Here is a 21,006-nt window from a genome sequence, read left to right on the forward strand (position 1 = left end):
ACTTGAACTACAAAGTAGCTTATTTCGGCTTTTGGCTGAAAAGAGCGCTCTTCCTCTGACATTCCTTACCCTTAGTAAAATGAGGGTTACAGGAGATGGAGTAAGAAGTCCTCCGGCTGGACATTTCAAACTGTTTGTGTGTAGAAGCGGACTACGTTATTGTGGAATAATGCTGCTGTGTAGATATACCCTCACAGTAATTAGTACGGCCAGTCTATTTTCTCTCACATGTGCCCCAAGATGTAGAAGATGATGAATGGAGCTTCTAAGCCTTAATATTGATACTGCTTGTACTAGGGTGTGAGAGAGCAAAGAAGAAGGAACTTTGCCTATAAAATGTGTCTGAGGTACTCAGAAACAGGTGTGGCAGATTAAAGTAGTTGTAAATCATGTTGTAAATCAAGTCCACTTCCAATGGCCACTGGCCCATGAAATGAGTAAAATATGGTAATGGTCACAATCTAATTTTGAGAGAAGAGTGTGCAGTGAAGGCAAAAATTTCTTTCAAGTCAAACCAGCAACTGAAAAGATAGACGGCAGAAGACAAAAAAGAGCAGAGAGGAAAAAGTCAACCTACATCTTAGAGAATGCAGGCATCAATCCTGTTATTATTTATATACTAAGGGATCCCTTGGTCACTTGAGCCAATTTCACCCTACCTTACCATAACTCCACAAATCTCCAGAAATTTCATCTTTATAGGCTATGTCTACACTACAAGGTTTTTCCACAAAAACAGCCTTTTTTTGCAAAAACTGGTGGAGCGACCACACCTCAAGCATGTTTTTGTGCAAATCCCCTCCTCCCTCCCCCCCCAGTAAATCGACAGGACAGAGGGCTTTTGCCGGTAGAGTTATTCCTCTCCCCATGAGGAATAACTCCTTTTTGCATTACAGCTCTTGCACAAAAAGAGCCTATCAGAAAAAGCACAGGTTCTCTGATGGCCATTCTGTTAACGGCAATCACAGCTTTCTTGCACACGAGTGTCCATGCAGTGTGGATGCTCTCTTGAGCAAAAGCACATCGCTTTTGTAATGCACTTTTGAGGTGTGGACACACCTTTATGCAAGAAGTTTTTGCAGAAGATCTCAACTTCATTTTACATAGGCAGCCTGCCTAGGAAGGAGTACAATAGGAAGGGATCTAGGAATCATAGAGGACTACAAGCCAAGTATGAGTCAACAGTGTGATATTGTTACAAAAAAAGCAAACATCTTTCTGGGATATAGTAACACAGGAAGTAATTTTTCTATTCTACTCTGCATGGATTAGGCCTCATCTGGAATACTGATCCCATTCTGGATGCCACATTTCAGGAAAAAAGTGGATAAATTAGAGACGGTCCAGAGAAGAGCAACAAAATTGATTAAAGATCTAGAAAACATGAACTATGAGAGAAGATTGAAAGAACTGGGTTTGTTTAGCCTAGAAAAAAGGAGACTGAGAGGGGTCATAATAACAGCAAGTAGCAGGCATAAGGATCTTGCGCAAAACGGGGTTTTTGCGCAAAAAGAAAACGTCCATACTGCTTCTTTTTGCGCAAAAACCCCTTGCACAAAAAGAAGCGGCAGAAAATATGCTAATGATGTCACAACTCCTGCTAATGAGTCCCTCATTAGCATATTTTCTGCCAAAAAAACTTGTAGTATAGACATAGCCTAAGGGGCTGGCTACACAGCGGTGAAATTTCGGGATATTGTCCATTGTCCCAAAATAGCATTCTGCACATCTTAACAGCATGTCCGTTATTTTTAAATACTTTTGAAATAATGGGCTTCTTATTCTGGCTTCCTGTAAACCTCATTGCACAAGGATTAAGGAAGACACAGGACTAGCGATTTATTTCAAAATTAGCACTGTGTAGACAGTGCCAAATTTCAAAATAAGCTATTTCGAAATAAGTGACACAATTTGCGTAGATCAAATTATTAGCTTATTTTAAGGTACATGCTACTGTGTAGACATACCTTAAAGCTACGTCTACACTGGCCAGTCTTGCGCAAGAACATATCCAAATGATGCGTGGCAATATTCATCGCCACACCTCATTTGCATATGTTCTTGCACAAGACTGGCCAGTGTAGACGTAGTGTAAAGGTAGGACAAGAAGCAATGGGTTTAAATTGCAGAAAAGGATGTTTAGGTTGGATATTACGAGATGTCAGGGTAGGTAAACAATGCAATAAATTGTCTAGGGATGTTGTAGACTCCATCATTGGAGATCTCTAGGGGTATGTCTACACTACCACCCTAGTTCGAACTAGGGTGGTAATGTAGGCAACCGGAGTTGCAAATGAAGCCCGGGATTTGAATTTCCCGGGCTTCATTTGCATCTTGCCGTCGCCGCCATTTTTAAATGTCCACTAGTTCAGACTCCATGCCGCGTGTAGCCGCCAGCAGCCTTTCCACATTTCACAGGATGGAAGGGACGGAGCTGCTTCTAGCTGCCAGAGAGGGTGAGGTGTGTGATGACCTGACCCAGGTCATCCTCCTAGGGGTGGGACTGAGGATGGGAGGGAGAGGGGAAGAGAGTGCTGAGCCTGGAGCCAACAAGTTTGGGGCAGAAACAGGCTGGAAATGACTCTCCCCCTTGCCACCACTCCAGAGCTTAGCTATGAGCTGAGAGGCTTCCCCATGTTTTGTCAAGCCTTTGGCATATGAAGGGCTCAACTCCTCCTGTCCAATGTATTGGGTCAGAGGGTCTTGGGATGTCCAGGGGAGCTAGCTCAGCTGGTGCAGTGGGGGAAGGAAGGAGCCTGCCAGCCAAGCTGTTGGTGAGATGAGTACTCTGACCAAGGGCAGGTTCTTCACAGAGCAATGAGAGGGAGCATGCACTCCACTGGAGTAGGGATGTAAGCAACTAGTCCCTAAACTAGTTGCTCTCCCCTCCCCCACTCCCGATTCTGCCTCTATGGTTACATCTAGATTGCAGGCTTCTGTCAGAAGAACCTGTTGCCCTAGGGACGTGGACAAGCAATTTAGAATAAAAGCGGCCAATGGTGTGGATATAAAACGGGGAGAAGGAGTCCCTATACAGAAGAAAGATTCGACCTGAGAGCCGTATCTAATCACCAGTGGATCTCTAGCCACAAATCAGGCATACACAATTTAGGGCCAAACCATGTATTTGAGTAGAATAGTGGAACAGACATACAGTTAACAGCAAGTTTCAACAAACAAACCCTCCCTAACCCGAAGAAAGGAGATAGAACAGTTCCCTAGATACATAAGGTATATACAAAGCCTGAGGCGATCGATGCCTGCAACCTTCAACCCTCAGGCTATTTGTAAGCCTCTGGGGAGGACAAGCAGGGAGATCCCACGGTAGTGAGTCCTCTGTGAAGAGACGACCCCGATATGGATCCTCGATCTGGAAAGGGATCCCCTCTGGACACAGTCTGATCCGTCCTTTGACAACACCGTCTGATCCAGTAGGCGGGTAATCCAATGAAGATGATAGGAAAAGAGAGTCCCGGTTCCAGTGACCAAAGCAAACAGGAAAACCTTGTGGGTATTTACCACACAAGGGTAGCACAGTTCAAAAGTCCAGGCCTCTGATTACATAGATGGTATCCAAGCTTCAGGCAAACAATACAGAGGAGCAACAAATGAATAGATCCAAGGCTGGGGAATATCCAAGGACCCGAGCGCTTGATACCTCAGGGCTTTTATTGGCCCAAAGGCGGGAAAAGTATGCTAATAAACCTAGGTGTTGAGTGCAGCTTCCTAGGGGCTGTGTGCAGCGGTTTTGGTGCTGAGTGCACCAGATAGTAACGGGTGCACAGCCTGTTTGAGAGGGGTGCACAAGGTAGTACCGTGTGCAAATTAACAGTTTGAGCGGGAAAACCTCCATCATGTGGAGAAAAGGAACTGTCTCTTTCAAAATGGAACCCACTGAACCAAACTATAATATAGCCCCCTTTTCTAGGGTAACAAACCTTTTCTGGAAGAGATCTTCCAAAAAAACTACTTCTGAAAGAAAGCGTCCACACTGCCAAAGCACATCAAAAAAGCGATTTGCTTTTTCAAAAGATAGCATCCACACTGAATGGACGCTTTCTCGCATTTAAGCTGTGGTTACTATGGACAGAGTGGCCACCAGGGCACTTGTGCTTTTTCCTCTTCTTTCAAAATAATTCCCTCTTCCTCATCCATACACGCCTTTTTCTGAAAGAGCTCTTTCGGAAAAAAGCTTCTTTTTCATAGAAAGAGGTTTACTGATGTCGGAAAAAACCCTCTTTCTTTTGATTTTCTTTCAAAAGAACATGACTGCAGCGTGGATGTAATTCAAGTTTTTTCGGAAAAATAGTCGTTTTTCAAAAAAACTCTGTAGCGTAGACATAGCTTATCAGAGGCAGAGGGCGGCCGGGGGGGTAGGACCGGAAGAACAGGAGCCTGCCTGCACTCACCAGTCACTGCAGAACACAGTCTGTGCCAGACAGAAACAGGAGCCCTGCTGGCTGGAAGCTGGCATGCAGTAAGAGAGGCCAGCACCACATGCTGCATCTTTCCTTTACCATCAGCTTACACACCCACTCCCATTATCAGCCATTGGACCCACCTCACTCACCAAGGGGACTTCCAGCCAGCAGTAGAACCCACTGACACTGGTGGAAGAAAGGAGACTGATAATACGGGACAATTTGCCCAGTTTTAAGAAAAAGTCAGAATACCTGCTGGAGGACTTAAATATGGAATTGTCCCTTTTAAACAGGACGTCCGATCATTCTAAGAATTTATCCCCACAGCTGTATGTCTGGACAGCAACTGTGAGCTGTGATTGTAGCACATGTAGACAGACCTGAGATAGCTCCGGACTTCAGTCTATAAATGTATGGTATGACGGACCGGGCCGGGTCTGGGCACAGCTGAGGGCATCTGCTCCGGGCGAATTGCTCAATTTCAGGGCTCCTTACAGCCCCAGACTGGAGACCTTCCCAAATAGGCCACAAACCAGTCCCACAGAGCGCTTCAGCTGCCTGCCTGAAGCCTCACAAACAAAACCCCTCCGACACCCCAGCAATATCCGTGCCCCAGATGGCCCTGGGCCTCATACACAGGTGGGGGGTCTTAGAACCCAATCCTACCTACCCCAAACAAGTTCTGTCCGGTTCCAAGAAACCAGCCACAGATCCCAGGCCAATTTACTCTCTGGATCTTACCCACAAACCACGCTGAGCCAATCCTTTAGAATCTACAATCTAAAGGTTTATTACTACAAGAAAGAAAAGCATGAGAGTAAGGTTGTTAAAGTATCATACATTACATGCATAGAATCTCCCAGTTCTTGATGCAGGCTCTAGCAGAGATGTTATAGCTGCTGGCTTAAAAGTCCTTGTTGCACATCCTATGGCAGGATGGGTCCACAGTTCTTCCCAGCTCGTGATTCCCTGCAAGGCCGCATCTGGGAATTTATATTTATACTTCCTTCCTGTTCTCTTCTTGGCTGCAGCAGGTCACCTGGCCCGTGGTCTATCCCTGTGTCTCCTGCTGGTAGCCCCTAAGTATGAGTCACCATTCTTGAGGTGTGTCCTTGGCCTATAGAGGGCTATTGTTCCAGAGCTTTGCTCATTAGCATGTCCATAGGCTGAACCGCTCTACCCACAGTTCAACCACACACACAGACACCACACAACCACATAATAGTATATATGGAATCAGAAGAAAGTAAGCTTCCATTTGACACCTCACATAGCCCCCTTTGTACCGACTTTTGGGGCGAACACCCCCCCATGAGTACAGCAGTGACCCGGCTGCTCCCCTCAAAATCCAATAACGTGACACAGGGTACTGGGCTGGATGGACCTTTCGTCTGACCCAGTTTGGCCATTCTTATGTTCTTAGAGATTTAATGTCTTCCCTGTGGTCATACAAGAATTCCGTGGCAGAACTGAACATAGATTTTCTGAGTGTTGTGCTAATGCTTAACCCATAAGGGCTCCTTATATTTGAAACTGTGAGCAGGTTTGGCACAGGCTTCTGCACATATTTCAGGATGAAATATCCTCTGTACACACGTTTTCACAACTTGGGCTTTCTTGAGAATGAAACCAGGTGAATCATGTTGGTAGTTTAACTATTTTTCCCTCCCACCTGCCATTAGGGGTTTCCTGGGGCTTCAGTCAATAGTAAAATCAGATTGGAATCCTTCTCATCACAGGGAATGAGAATATGCCTTTTCTTGAACTACATAAGAACGGCTTTACTGGGTCAGACCAAAGGTCCATCTGGCCCAGTATCCTGTCTGCCAACAGTGGTTAATACCAGATGCCCCAGAAGGAGGGACTACAACAGGGAAACATCACATGATCACTCCCCTGTTATCCATTTCCAAACAAACTGAGGCTAGGGACACCATTCCTGCCCATCCTGGCTAATTTGGGGTATACATTTAAGTAGGGTCTATTATGGTGTCTTTGAAAAGTTTCCATGCAGCTTGCAGAGATTTTTACTTTTGTCACTGTACCTTTTAATTTCTGTTTATTTTCCTCATTTTCGTGTAGTTCCCCTTTCTAAAATTAAATGCCACAGTGTTGGGCTGCTGAGGTGTTTTTCCCACCATAGGGATGTTAAATGTTATTACATTATGGTCACAATTTCCAAGCAGTCCAGTTATATTTACTTCTTGGACCAGATCCTGCGGTCCAGTTAGGACTAAATTAAGAATTGCCTCTCCCCCTGTGGGTTCCAGAACCAGCTGCTCCAAGAAGCAGTCATTTAAGGTATCGAGACATTTTATCTCTGCATCCCATCCTGAGGTGACATGTACCTAGTCAATATGGGGATAGTTTAAATCCCCCACTATTATTCAGTTTTTATCTGGGATGAGGTTTACCTGGGTGGTCGACAAATACCTTTGATGTCAACACCCGCGCGTCCAGACTATCGCGCTGAGCCGACAAACAGCTGATCAGCTGTTTGTCGGTTCAGCGCAACAGCCATGTAAATTTAAATGAAGCAGCGATTATTTAAATCGCCGCTTCATTTTAGTATGTCTGGTAGCATAATCTACATGCCTCTAGCAACAGAGGCATGTAGTCTAGACGTACCCTTTCAGAACATCCCTTCTTCCTAATACAATGAGGAATACAGGGATGCCAAAAGAACGTGTCTACTTTTTTGGAAACTTTTCCGAAAAAGCAGATGCGTTCCTTGGATGCGGCATAGCTGTTCCAGGATACCAGAGGTATCCAGGGAAAGGTCTCAAGTGTAGACATAGCTTTAGTTTAAAAACTTCTCTACAACCTTTTAAATGTTAAGTGCCAGCAGTCTGGTTCCATTTTGGTTTAGGTGGAAATTTACTGCTGGTGTAATTTACTTCCTGAGCATAGATAGACATGCTAGTTCTGAGTGAACTAGCATATTAAAAATAGTTCTACATATAAAAGTTGTGAACGTAGTATAAAGGTGCTTATATCAGTAGAGTTTATTCCTGTATGGCAAGAGGAGAAAGTTTTACTGGTATAAGGCACCTTTATATTGCTGTATGTGTGTCCACACTAGCGGTTATACAGTATAACTATTTCAGTAAACATAAACTAGCGAAAATCATTGTGCTGGTACAAAAGCTGTGCAGCATCATGCAATCACTTATTGTTAGCTGGGTGACATCTGATACGTTATTACCCTATTTGGGAATTGAAAAGGGTAACAAATCAATGATTTTGGGGGTATAATTTGAAGTGGACAAATTATAAATGACAATGGAGGGGGGTTTCTTTACTATAGTGCAGGATACAGCCAGGCAAGATGATGTAACTCTAGCTAGATTTCTAGGTCACATACTATTTTGGTTATGCAGGATGTATATTTCTAGCGCTGCCTACTGCTTTGTAACAAAACTAAAATCACAGTAACAACCAGCAAACACCCACACGCTCAAACCTGTTAGTATTGGTCACCCAAAAGGCTGCAGCCTGCTCAGGGAAGTGGCTCCATAAAACAACATGGTTCGTGGCTCAGGGCCCGCTGGTCGCTGTGGCCAAGCACAGGTGTAACTTGGTTTCTCAACGCACGCGAGGCGCCGAGACCCCACGGGGCTGTTCCCACCCTTCGCCCTCTCCACGGGTAACTAAACCTCTGAAACAACTACATTCAAAATATGAAGAGGGGAGGAAAAATAGAGTCTCCTTCGAGCCGGAATCGAACCAGCGACCTAAGGATTCCCGCAGGCAATTCCTCTACAGTCCTCCGCTCTACCAGCTGAGCTATCGAAGGGACATGCTACGAAGCGTTCCCGGACATGCACAAGAGTCATAGACGAACGAGGCTGAGCATGCGCACTAGAAACGAATGTTGCATTCGGGATTTAGCAGATGCAGCCGGTGCTTACGAGGGAGGCTGCTGGGCGCGTGGTCTGAGTGTCGCTGAATACAGCGTTGAGCTAGCGAGCCCTCAAGGAGAGAGACCCAGCCTCTGCACCGCGGACTCCTTTGCGCTGCCTGTCGCGCTACAGCCCCGCTCTGTTTTTCTCCCCCGTGGCAGGAGGTTTGCAGGGCCAGGTGTTCACCTGCCCTCACGGAGCAGACAAAGGTTTGCCGAGCTAGTTTGGGCGTGTTTAAAGTCATGGACGCAACTCCTCACGTGCACGCCGAGGTTTTAGCATTTGCTTTTCCCTGCCTTCGAGGGAAGAGCCCGCGCTCCCGCGCCGGGGGATCCTCCGGGATTCCCTAGAGTGCTGGGTGGGAGTAAAGGCTGGCCTGCACAGGGCTTTAGTTGAGGCGACTAGCTGCTTGAGTACCAGCCCCAGTATAGTAGTGATCTAAAAGTTTATGCTTGGTATAGTCAGTCCCCTTTTCATATGGGATTAGCCATACCTGGATAAAGCAAATAACTGTGCTCACATGGGATCAGATCACGTTAGGGGTACCGGTATAATTAAATTAGTAGTTTAACTTAGCCCTAGTGTTTGCTTTTGCAAATCCTTCTGTACAATCAGCTGTTTAGATTGCAAGCTCTTTTGGGACAAAGAACTGATCTCATTGATATTTGCTTTTAAACAACTTTTGGAACTATCTAAATAACTTCCAACTCTTCCTGGTTCCCTCTCTCTCAACCTGCTTTCTTCCTGCTACATTACCCACCCTCAAGAAAGATTTAAAGTTAAAATGTTGGATGCATCGGTGAAGATCCGAATAAAGTAACATAATCCACCTCAGCATTAGCATGTTGTCAGGAGGCCTTCGCCTATTGACATAACACTGTTTATGCTGGGAATTAGGCTGGTATAACTGTATTTGCTCAGGAGTGATCTAGTAATACCGATGTAAGTTTGTAATGTAGATTAGGCCTCTGTATATTGTTACTCAAAATCACATTAAGAATAATTTGAGGCGGTACTATACTGTATGTCCTACTATTCAAAAAAGAGGAGCTATGTCTAGGGCCAGTGGCGCAATGGATAACGCGTCTGACTACGGATCAGAAGATTGTAGGTTCGACTCCTGCCTGGCTCGAGAGTTCTTTTCTATTAAATAAAATCTTCTGATTTATTTTTGTCCATAGATTTCATTCATTGATTAGTTTGCTTTGGAGAAAATGCTGATATAGCTAAATTTGCAAAATTGACTTTTATTGTATTTTACCATTTTCTTTCCATAAAAATCTTAAAAAATCTGAACTTGGCGTTTGACCTGAAGTTTCTGTTTCTGTAAAATATTTTCTGCTTTTAATTGCCCTGTTGTAAAACCCCCACATTTTTTAACTTAAATTTGGTATTTTTGCACTTGCCAGTTACATTTTCATATTGCATATTCAAATATAAGCAGAATAAGTTCCGAGTGAATAAAGCATGCACATTTGATAAAAAAAAATATTTAAGAAATTATAAACTGAATGTATGGGTATTGTGTGCACATGCAGTAAATCACAAATCTATAGCAAGCCTGCCATTTCAAACTATGAAGTGGACTTCTCTTCCATCTCAGCAAGGCTTACTCTGGAGTGAGAATTCTGTAAAGGAAATTTATTAAACTTGTAGAAGAAACAAAAGACTTGATTCTTGATGTAAAGATGGTAGAGTGCTAGCTTTAACTGCAACATTTATCAGTAATAATGGGGCTTGTTCATTGTAAAAATGTATGGAAAAATTTATTAAATCTACAAATATGTGGTATTTTGAGTATTTCTTATCATTTAAATTATGTTAGTGTCTTGAACAAAAATCATTCTTTTGTAAACTTACTTAAAATATCACATATACCTTAAACCAGGGGTGGGCAAGAGAGCCTCCGCAGGCTGAATCTGTCCTGCCAAGCTGGTTGATCCAGCCCTCAGGCCTTGCTGCTCTCCTGCTCCCAGCCCAATCAAGACCTGGGGACGGGGGAAGCAAACAAAGTCTCTTCCCACCCCGCAAGGGGTGCCGGGTGCCTAGAGTGAACTCTTGTTTGTTCAGAACAGCTAGCGGTTCACTCTAGGTGCCACGTACCCCTTGCAGGGTAGGGGCAAGGGGTGAGAGACTCCCATGCCTGGAGCCCCTGATTGGCCTGGGGGCGAGCAAAGTCGCCTCCCGCCCTGCAAGGGGCACTCAGCGCTTAGAGTGAATTGCCAGCTGTTCAGAAGAGCTGGCTGTTCAGTCTAGGAGCTGTGCTCCCCTTGCAAGGTGGGGGCAGAGGGCAAAGACTTCGAACGCGCCTGCGCTGCAAGGCCCTGATTGGTTTTCTCCCACCCTCAAGGGGTGTGTGGCTTGCAGTTCTCTGGGGGGTGGGCAAAGACTTCACACACTCCCCTGGTCCCAGGCTAAAATCAGGGTCTGTGGACAGGGGAGCACGGGAAGTGTCTTGGTCCCGCACCCTCCACCTGAGGTCCTGCCCCATCTGGGTGGCCTGGGGCTACTTCAAAAATTTGTGAAGTGGCCCCATCTAAAGTTATTGCCCATCCCTGCCTTAAACATATCTTATAAATGTGGCTAAGATTTTGCCACAGGTCATGGAATCCATGAGTTACAGGAAACTCTGACATTTTCTCCTCCAGCTTTGGGGCTCTCAACAGGCCGCAGTGGGGTCCCATAGCTCTCAGCCACTGTTGGCAGAGGGGACCCTGGAGTTCTCCGCCACCATGGGCAATGAGTGTGCCTACAGCTCTCTGGTGATAGGGTATCCCAGAGCTGGGGAGCCCTAGCAATGCTTCTCCCTCTGCATTTTGTGATGGTTATTTTGCATAAAAGTCAGGGACAGGTCAGAGGCACTAGACAATAAAAAATATTCACGGAAATCCATAACCTAGCGCTGACTTTTACTAAAAATAACTATGACAAAATCTTAGCCTTACTTATAATTTGCAAAATAAATGTATATAAACTAGACCTCTTACAGTAGTTTTCATAACATAAAACAAAGAACAGATAATAAATGGGGAGGTCTAGAAGTGAAAATCCAAATTGCAGGTTAGTAAATATATATTTGTGACGGACCGGGCTGGGTCTGGGCACAGCTAAGGGCGTCCGCATAGGGCGAATTGCTCACTCGGGGCTCCTTACAACCCCTGACTGGAGGCCTTTCCCAAATAGGCCACAAACCAGTCACACAGAGCACTTCAGCTGCCAGCCTGGCCAGCCAGAAGCCTCACAAGCAAAAACCCTCAGATACCCCAGCTCTTCCTGTGTGCAGGTCTCAATCAGCCCCGAGCCTGCAAACAGGGGAAGGGTTATAGAACCCAATCTCACCTACTCCGAACGGGTTTTTCCAGTCCCAAGAAACCAGCCACAGTTCCCAGGTCAATTTACACTCTGGATCTTACCCACAAGACCATACTGAGCCAATCCTTTAGAATCTAAAATTTAAAGGTTTATTACTACAAGAAAGAAAAGCATGAGAGTAAGGTTGTTAAAGTATAATATGTTACAGGCATCGAATCACCCAGTTCTGGATGCAGGCTCATAGCAGAGATGTTATAACTGCTGGCTTAAAAGTCTCTAGTGTAAATCCTATGTCAGGACGGGTCCACAGTTCTTTCCAACTCGTCGTTCCCTGCAAGGCTGCATCTGGGATTCGGAGCAAAACTGAAGACAAGATGGAGGGTGCCACATGGCACTTATATACCTCCCCTGGCATCTTCCTGGCCAGAGAAGGTCACATGGTACAACAACCTAACCCAGTGTCCCATGCTGGCAGCTCTTCGGTCCTGGCTGGTTTGCAGGTATCAGTCACATTCCTGAGGTGCGTATTGGCACCTAGAGCTTCATTGTCTCCCTGCTAATTAGCATAGCCATTGGCTAAGCATTCTTTGCCCATTGTTCTGCCTCAGACAGAGGACCTTCCAGCATCAACATAGAGTACATAATTATAACTCCACATGCAGATATTATACAAGTACATGAATAGCATATACAGAATCAGTAGAACATAAGCTTTCATGTGACACCTCACATGGCTCGCTTTGTACAGACTTTCGGGGCACTGCCCCCTCCCCCCATGGGTGCAACAATGATCTGGCTTCTCCCTTTACAATCCAGTAACTTCACAATATTATATTCTGGTATTTCTAACGAATAACAAATCATCTTCATGGAAAATAATTTATCACATGAATGTCAGTTTCTAGGTTCCCAGATCTAATTATTTCAGGATATAGTTTAATCGAAGATGACAGGTCAGATCAAAGGTCATTCAATTAATGGATCTATACTAAATGTATTTGGCTGAGGCTCTGGCCTAAAAAAAATATCATAATTAGCTGAAAAAGAATGAAATCCTGAACTCACCTCTTGTAAATGAATGAACTTTAATATGTCATTGCTCCTTGAAAATGGAGACTTCTATTTTTAACAATACATCTTCTGAATTTTCATCCTGTTAGGCTGAGTTTCTCTGTTAATATTTAACTACTACTTAAAAGAAGCCCAGTTTTCTCTTACATTTCACAGAAATAAATCACATAGAGGCAGCTGATTGTTTTTGGTGGATTTCATATGGTTTTAACATTTTTAACCTTTTACAGCTTATTATGGGATCCCTGAATTTAACTGTTTGAAAGAATGCACTTTTGTAATTGTTTGAGAAGGTTAACTATAAATGGGGTTAAAATATTTGCATAATTTAGTTTTCTTATAATTCCATCTTCTAGATTAGGCCAGTGTTAAATTGTCAGCAGTGTTGGGGCATGCAGGCAGAACGGTGACAGCTGCTCTGTTGAGGCATTACGTATGTCTGGCTATAAGTATGCCTTCATGTGTAGGGCAGATTAGCTCTTTTAAACCAAAGCAAACAAAAGCGTACACGTTCGAGCCAGGCAGGAGTCGAACCTACAATCTTCTGATCCGTAGTCAGACGCGTTATCCATTGCGCCACTGGCCCCCAACTAATAGCAAACTATGAAGAAACAGGCACAGATTCCCCCCCCCGCGTGCTCGCGCAGAACAAGAAAGAGTCTCGCACGCGCTGCGGGGCCAGGCTCGGGACGCACAAGGGAGAGGCGGGATTCGCGGGATTCCCCCCCCCGCAGCATCCTCTGGCCTCTACCCCCTACAGAACCAAGCAACGGCCTCCCCGCCCCACGGGGTCAGCTCCGCAGCACTGGACTGACTGCCTCGCCCGCCCAGCACGGGGCCGCGGGGCGGGAGTCCCGAGCCGGCAGAGCAGGGCGGTAACAGCTCTGTGGTGGGGCCCAGATAGACTCAGCAGGCGCATCGGCCAGTGTCCGCGGCTACCAGGCGCATGCGCAACATAGCACGGGCAAAAAGAATGTGCGCATGCGCTAATATCCGGGAACTCTCTCAATTCTAATATGTTACTGGGGAGCTGCAGCATAAGGTCCCTTCGATAGCTCAGCTGGTAGAGCGGAGGACTGTAGAGGAACTGCGGGAATCCTTAGGTCGCTGGTTCGATTCCGGCTCGAAGGAGACGCTCTTTTTCTTTCCTGTCAATTTTTATTTGGACATTGATTTATTTACGATGGTGGTCTTACAACACTGGCTCAAGTAAGTTGGAATGAGCACTGCATGTACCACAATATGAAATATCTAATGCTTGTGCAAAGTTATAGGAAATAGATAATAATTTAAAGTATTTTATCAAAATGAGAGAGTTTTTCATTTGTTGTAATTACAAATGGCCTTCCACTGCAAACTTCAGTCCCAATACAAAAGCAACGAGGAGTCCTGTGGCACCTTATAGACTAACTGAAGTGTAGGAGCATAAGCTTTCGTGGGCAAAGACCCACTTCGTCAGATGCATGTAGTGGAAATTTCCAGAGGCAGGAATAAATAAGTGCCACAGGACTCCTCGTCGCTTTTGCAGATTCAGACTAACACAGCTACCCCTCTGATACTTGAGTCCCAATACAGACTTTTGTAAGATGTGCAGAAGTTTGGATTCTGTGAGTTGTTTGGGTCCCACTCTGCTTTCAATAGGATTTACTTCAAAAAAGAAATGGTGGTGGGGGTGATGAAAAAATTGATTTTGTGCTTAATTCTCTATGTGAAAAGTAAAATATAATAATTTGTTGATAAGAAAAAAAGGCATAGTGTTTTTGTGCAATGTTATCATAATCCTCGATGAGGCAAATTGCTTCAGGCAAATTCCTATACTTAGATGGAAACTTTTTTGTATCTAGATTAGGATTCAGAAGTTGTTAACAAAAGTATTACTTTACCCTAATATGTTAACAGTCTAATGTAACCAGCACTAGTCTCTGAACATGGAGTTAGCCAACATATGTTAATTAATATGTCAGGTAACAGCTTTCAGCAGAGGCAGCAGTCTGACTACACAAAATAGCTTGCAGGGTTGAGGCTTTCTTCAGGACATGGTCTGGGTATGCAACACTGTGCTATCATAATACAAATAATAATGCACCCTGTTTTCTTCTCTCTGTTAATACTGATGGAGTCTCCTTTTGTTATGCCTAACCATAAAAACTAAGAGTTCTGCAGATAACCATTTCTTTGGTTCATTCCTTTAAGATGTTCAGTGGCTGTCAGTCTTGTTCTGAGGAGCTTGTGAACTGAGTTTCTGGTTCATCTTCCAAAGTGAAAGAGTATATTGTAATCTGAACTAAGTAAAGTGGCATAGCTACAGTGTTGCAACTACACTTGCTGCAGCAACAGAAAGGATTTTCTGTCACTGTAGTAAATTCATCCCGTCAAGAGGCAGTAGCTAGGATTCTTCCATCAATCTAGATGTAGCTACACTGGGGCTTAGATGTTCCTAACTGTCTCCCAAGGATGTATGTTTTTCACATCCCTGAGCAACATAGCCAGGTTCACCAAAGTTTTAGGTGTAGACCAGGCATAATAGCTCATGAGAAAACACAGTGCCAAATTTCAAAATAAACCGCCAAACGTCCCTTAATCTACATGGCACGAGGTTTACAGGGACATCGGAATAGTGTGCCTGTTATTTCAAAATATCATTTGCACCCGTTATTTTAAAATATCATTTACAGTCAAGATGCGGAATAGCTATTTCAGGATACCAGAAGTATCCCAAAGTAGCACCGCAGTATAGACATTCCCCTAAGGAAAACAAAGTTCTTCTAGAACTTGCCCGCTTGGAAAGCTACCATAGACATTTCGGGTGGATCAAGATCTTCTTGGTTATTTTGGCTGTTACTTAGAACAATGTTTTCTTAGGGTAGAAACATAAAGGTAGTGCTATAATTCTTACACATAAGGAGTCTTTATTATTCCAAGTGTTTGACAGCAAAGGTAGATTTCAAATACATAGTATTTTTCATACAAATAAATGCAACACCATAAAGAAAAATATTTGCAACTGCATGCTTTCAAAAATTAATTGTAATTCAACTGGACTTGACATGGAAGCAAATCATATAGGCATCATTGTTTCCACCTTAGTGCACCTTCTAGAAAGCAAACAAAAGAAAAAAAAATCATATTTATGGACCAAATCAGGAAATCTTAATTCAGTTTTTATTATGTTCTCAGATAAACAGACTTTCTGACTTCACAGGATCTGCAAATGCTCAACACCTCTGAAAATCTGCCTCGGCAATGGCTGACCATTGTTTTTATCAGTCTAATAGGGCATGTCTACATTGGGGTGTTATTTTTAAGTAACTCCCCTTATTTCAAAATAACAAGGCGAGTGTCCACACTACCAAACCCGTTATTTTGAAATAAATGCGCTTGTTATTTCAAAATAATAACTCCTGCTTGTGAAGGGGTACGTCTAGACAGCAGGGCGATTTTGGGACACTGGCGGTATCCCAAAATAGCTTCCCCATGTCTTTTAAACGCACCCATTATTTCAAAATATTTTTCAAAATAACGGGTAGACTATTCCAGCATCCCTGTTACGCTCGTTCCATGAGGGATAAGAGATGTCTTAAAATAGTGCGTTATTTCAAAATTTGGCACTGTGTAGACATGCCATATTTCGAAATAAGCTATTTTGAAATACAATCGAAATAAGATGTGCAATTTGCATAGTGCAAATTGCATATCTTATTTCAAGTGTAGGGTGATGTGTAGATGTACTCAAGAGAAATAAACTTATCCCAAAATAGTTATTTTGGGAGTTATTATTTCGAAATAACTTATTTCAAAATAACCCAGTTATGTAGACATAGCCATAGTGTCCTTTTAGCAAAGCCTCATTCTTTCAGAGATAAATCCCATTGACCATATTTATGGTTACTGGGGTGGGTTTTTTTTTCTCTTCTGATTATGTAAATATGCATAGTGATCCTTGTAGACAGAGTCCCAATGAGGACAGTAGGGCTTCCTGCATTTGCAGCAGTTGTCTGTGTTGATCACAGTGCATGATTGGGGCCTAAATACTTTCTCAGGCATCCTTTTCCCATTAAGAATTAACTAAACATTACAGGATTTAAGCCAAGAGCTAAAACCCATTGAAGTCATTGGGAATCTTTCACTGATTTCAGTGGACTTTGGATCAGGTGCATTGGCCTAGATCTTCCATATTAGGAGCCTAACTCCCAAAGGGTGCGTCTATACTGCACAGTTATTTCAAGATAACTAGCATTATTTCAAAATAACAATGCAAGCGCCTACACAGCCATTCTATTATTTTGAAATAATTTCAAAATAACAGACAGCTTATTCTGAAATCTGTAAACTTCATTCTACGAGGAATAAGACCTATTCTGAAATAGCTATTTCGAAATAAGGCATGTGTAGATGCTCCACTATTGGTATTACAAAATAGCCCTTCACCAGGGCCATTCTAAGTTATTCCTCCCCAGTCCCTCCTGGGGCTCTAAATTGAGATAGCATGTCTACATTAGGGAAGCCTGCCTTAGCCTAATTTTGAGGCTTCCCTGCAGTATAGATGTGCTGTTTCGAAATAAGCTATTTCAGAACAAGTATTCCAGAATAGCTTGTTTCGAAATAAGTGTGAAGTGTACACGTACCCAAACTGGGCTTTAGTCCTTGTTTATTACCTTTGGGTCTGATTTGCTGTTAACAGAGTAATCAGTGGTAAAATTCTCATTGATTTCCATAGAAGCAGGACCTCTAAGATGATTTTTATATACCACGTGTAATTTTTACCTTGACTTTTAACTAGGTTCATTTTCACATTTAATTCTAGACAGGAAACAGTCACTAGCATTTTCACCTTTCACAGTAAATTCTTGAATTAAATTTGAAAAAGTGTATTTAGGAAATAATTTATGTAGCATGTGTAATATATATCCTTATAGAACCAGACTCTTCATTCCCCAACAGTGGGTTTATATTGGCTTTATTGGTGTTATACCAGCATAAAACCAGTGTAAAGGAGTAGAACATAACACCTAAAGATATATGTGTGCATATGCGTGCACACACTGGTGTGTGAACATATATAGATACAGTGGGCTGCGCTCTATCCATATGCACATACATCTCCCACTAAAAATCAGTTGCAGTTGAATGTGCACACCTGGGGATAGAACTTGACCCAATAGCGTAAGAGAAGTAATTATGTGCTGCCTATGTGCAGGCAACATAGGGCCTTATAGAAGTAAACTAGAATACTAAGTATCTTAGGCTTTGTCTGCACTCAGCGAAGAACACAGAGACTGGGCCTGTTCATTTTGAAGGCCCCATGAGTTAAAGAGTCTGCATCCAGAGGAAATTACTTTCAAACTTCCTTTGTCTAACTTAAAAATCAAATACCAATACGGGGAAAAAATTACAGTGCTTTCCAATTATTTTTTCTGAACGCTCTTTGTGACATTCCTACTTAGAGAACATACTGCAATCAGACCGTACTTGCTCTTGCTTTATGAGTCTGTGTGATAGCTGCGATGCCCATCTCCGATTAGTTGAGTTTTCTCATTTGCATTTGTCGGCTGAAGTATGATTGGAGTTTCTCCATCTAAATCAAAGAGGGGGGGAAAACACCCTTCAAGCAGAGTTGATTTGATACAAAAGTCAAGTTGCTTTTCTTGATGGCGTGACTTAGCAAAAATAGTAAGATCTAAAATACTATTGAATGATCTTTCAAGCAAGCTTTCATCAGCAACTCTTTAGGGTCTAATCCTGGATGAGTAAGGGCTGAAAGTTAGAGCTGTAAATGGTTGTATACACAGTGAGTCTATGTTTATCCTTAATATAATACACTAAGCCAACATACACTTTTGCCTGTATGGTCACATAGGAAGTTATGTTGTTACATAAACCAGCGTGTCACATAATCTTTTTTCAGTTTGCCTATTAATTATTTATTATTATTAATAATAATAATAAACCATCATTTTAACCAGTACTTTTCAAAAATTAAAGACATGAGTGCTGCCCCTAACATTTACAATTTAAGTGCCTGCCTCTGTAATAGGATGCAATGATTACTACCGTGAGTTCTTTAGGCTGACTATTTAGTAAATGCTACCCTGGTGATGTTTGCAGGTCTGGGCCTTGAATTAGATCTCAAGAATATGAAGACAATGGTAAAGAAAGAAAAAAAATGAGGATTAAAATGCAAAGAAGAGAGCAGGAGTCAGAGTAAGAAGTACGCATGGTTTTTTTTTTTTCCTACTGATATTACTAAAGTAACACGCATGTAAAGCAAGGACACGTGAAGTGTGTGCTGATTACACACCACAAGAACTATAAGAGCCATGCACTCCGCATCCAATCAAAGCACTGCTATGATTCAACAGGCACACCCTGCAAATTCTATGTGAGCAAGGGGCAGTTAGTAAAACTACCCTATCATAAGAGACCATCTTGGTTAGAACAATCTTGCAGCCCATTGAGATGAAGGAGGGCCACTCATGTGGCCAACTCATTATCGACTCCCCAGCTGACCCCGGGCTCCATGGTGCTGCCCCTTTGAAATGCTGAGGCAGCATTTCAAAGGGGCAGCCGCCACACAGCTGAGCTGCGGATCAGCTATGCAGCAGCTGCCCCTTTGAAACACCGCCTTGGGTGTTGAAACACCACCTCTACCTGATAAAGGCAGCAAGGTGGAGGGGATCTATGGGTGGATCGACTAGTTGACTGACTATCCTATAAGCATTTGCTTATTGAATAGTCGACTAGTCCTTAACATCCTCAGAACTTATAATCATCAACTTGAACTCTGGGGAGAGAGAGATTCAATTTCTTCTTGTTAGAAATTTTTATCTCTATGCTCTTTGGACTTTGGGAGGGCAACATTTCAAAGTATAAAATAAGAGATTCTAGCTGCTTAGTCTGGGTTATCCTTAAACAATGTATGGAGCTTGCATATTAAGGCTGCTTCTATTATTTTCTGGAACCTAAGACTGTAACTCGCGTGTGCATGTGTATTTACCAGATTTAACCTTGTAAATAATTCTCATTTCTTTTTCTTAGTCAATAAATATTTAGTTAATTTATTACAGGGACTGGCTACAAACATCATCTTCAGTGCAAGATCTCCAGTGCAACTGACTTGGAGTAAGTGACTGGCCTTTTGCAATTGGGAGTAACTTTAAAAGTCTCAGAAGGGTAGCCATGTCAGTCTGTAATTGAAAAAACTTTAAAAAACATGAATAGTTAGCTCTGCAGCATCTTAGGGTATGTCTACACTTGCACCCTAGTTTAAACTAGGGATGCAAATGTAGGCATTCAAAATAGTCAAAAAATGAGGAGTAATATTAGTTCGAACCAAGGGGCTTGGTTCGAACTAACACATCCTGGCGTACACTTTCACTTTCAAAACAGCTGTTGATTGGAGTAATGCGCCGGAGAGATCCTGCTAAGGAAGCACAGGATATTTAAATCCCTGCTTCACTGACTATTTCGAATGCCTACATTTGCATCCCTAGTTTGGAAATAGGGTGCAAGTGTGTAGACATACCCTTAGAGACTAACAAAAAATGTAATTGGTATCATGAGCTTTCGTGGGCACAACTCACTTCTTCAGATGAGTGGAGTAAGGGGTCCAGGGTACAAATAAATAGCAGAGAAAGAGAGGGGATGGGGAAGGAAAGAGAAGGAAAAAATAGGGGAAAAATATTGTGAATTTGAACGTCTGTGTAAATGAGGCTAATGGAGTGGGCTAAAAGAACCCGGTGCTTAGCTTTTTATGTCATTAGGGTGTGGAATGGAGTGGCACATGCAGGTCGGGTCTTTGTTCAAACCTTGATTACAGGTTTCAAACTTGTAAATAAAACCAAGTTTTGAATACTATTGTGATTTTTTTTCTGGGCAGTAAAATGGGATGAATTATGGGCACAGACCATAACATACAGGAATAACTTGGCCAAGAGCAGGCATCTAATTGCATGCCAGATGGCATCACCTCAGTGGTAATGGAACAAGTTTGATTTTGTCAAGGTGAAAGGCAAGAGTGATTAGACTGCAAACAGCTTCTCTGTAAGGAAAATTCCATATTTCGACACAAGGTCAAAGACAGGCACAGTTTTCCATTTTTTGCACTTATACAAAGTTTACAAGGAATTACTTGTTAAAACAAGACTCTGGTTCGGATTAGATTGGGACTTCAAATTCATTTTTAAGGCCTTTTAAAAAAAATCTAAATATTTTCTGGATTTTCATGTATGTTTGTAGGGTTTTGTGTGAGAGAGAGTTTTTAATTTTATGGGCAGTCATTTGCAACCAGAAACAGAACACTT

The 21,006-nt window shown here is 42.8% G+C and overlaps 1 protein-coding gene, 1 long non-coding RNA gene and 4 other non-coding genes across 7 annotated transcripts in view; 3 read left to right on the forward strand and 3 right to left on the reverse strand.

The window, feature by feature from the left end:
* Window positions 1-8,127: 8,127 nt before the first annotated feature.
* TRNAY-GUA (transfer RNA tyrosine (anticodon GUA)) lies at window positions 8,128-8,217 on the reverse strand. Its single transcript is given in 2 exon segments — window positions 8,128-8,163; window positions 8,181-8,217. It is a non-coding gene; the product is annotated as a tRNA-Tyr (tRNA).
* Window positions 8,218-9,382: 1,165 nt separating this feature from the next.
* Window positions 9,383-9,455, forward strand: TRNAR-ACG (transfer RNA arginine (anticodon ACG)). Its single transcript has one exon. It is a non-coding gene; the product is annotated as a tRNA-Arg (tRNA).
* A 3,764-nt stretch (window positions 9,456-13,219) lies between these two features.
* TRNAR-ACG (transfer RNA arginine (anticodon ACG)) lies at window positions 13,220-13,292 on the reverse strand. The gene has a single exon. It is a non-coding gene; the product is annotated as a tRNA-Arg (tRNA).
* The window catches only part of LOC112546484 (uncharacterized), a 49,083-nt gene continuing 41,296 nt past the window's right edge, over window positions 13,220-21,006 (forward strand). The window contains exons 1-3 of the long non-coding RNA XR_003090185.2: window positions 13,220-13,915; window positions 18,812-18,914; window positions 19,771-19,825. This is a non-coding gene — a long non-coding RNA (uncharacterized LOC112546484). The remainder of the gene's footprint in view (window positions 13,916-18,811; window positions 18,915-19,770; window positions 19,826-21,006) is intronic.
* Window positions 13,752-13,837, forward strand: TRNAY-GUA (transfer RNA tyrosine (anticodon GUA)). The gene is given in 2 exon segments: window positions 13,752-13,788; window positions 13,802-13,837. It is a non-coding gene; the product is annotated as a tRNA-Tyr (tRNA).
* The window catches only part of DNAJC5B (DnaJ heat shock protein family (Hsp40) member C5 beta), a 50,469-nt gene continuing 45,126 nt past the window's right edge, over window positions 15,664-21,006 (reverse strand). For both annotated transcript variants that reach the window (XM_025186891.2, XM_025186894.2), the window contains 2 exons: window positions 18,176-18,281; window positions 15,664-15,801 (listed from right to left, as the gene is read on the reverse strand). In XM_025186891.2, the coding sequence (XP_025042676.1) occupies window positions 18,187-18,281 (95 nt within the window). In that variant the 3' untranslated portion in view covers window positions 15,664-15,801; window positions 18,176-18,186. The remainder of the gene's footprint in view (window positions 15,802-18,175; window positions 18,282-21,006) is intronic.

Source organism: Pelodiscus sinensis, chromosome 2, assembly GCF_049634645.1.
Source record: "Pelodiscus sinensis isolate JC-2024 chromosome 2, ASM4963464v1, whole genome shotgun sequence".
NCBI lineage: Eukaryota > Metazoa > Chordata > Testudines > Trionychidae > Pelodiscus > Pelodiscus sinensis.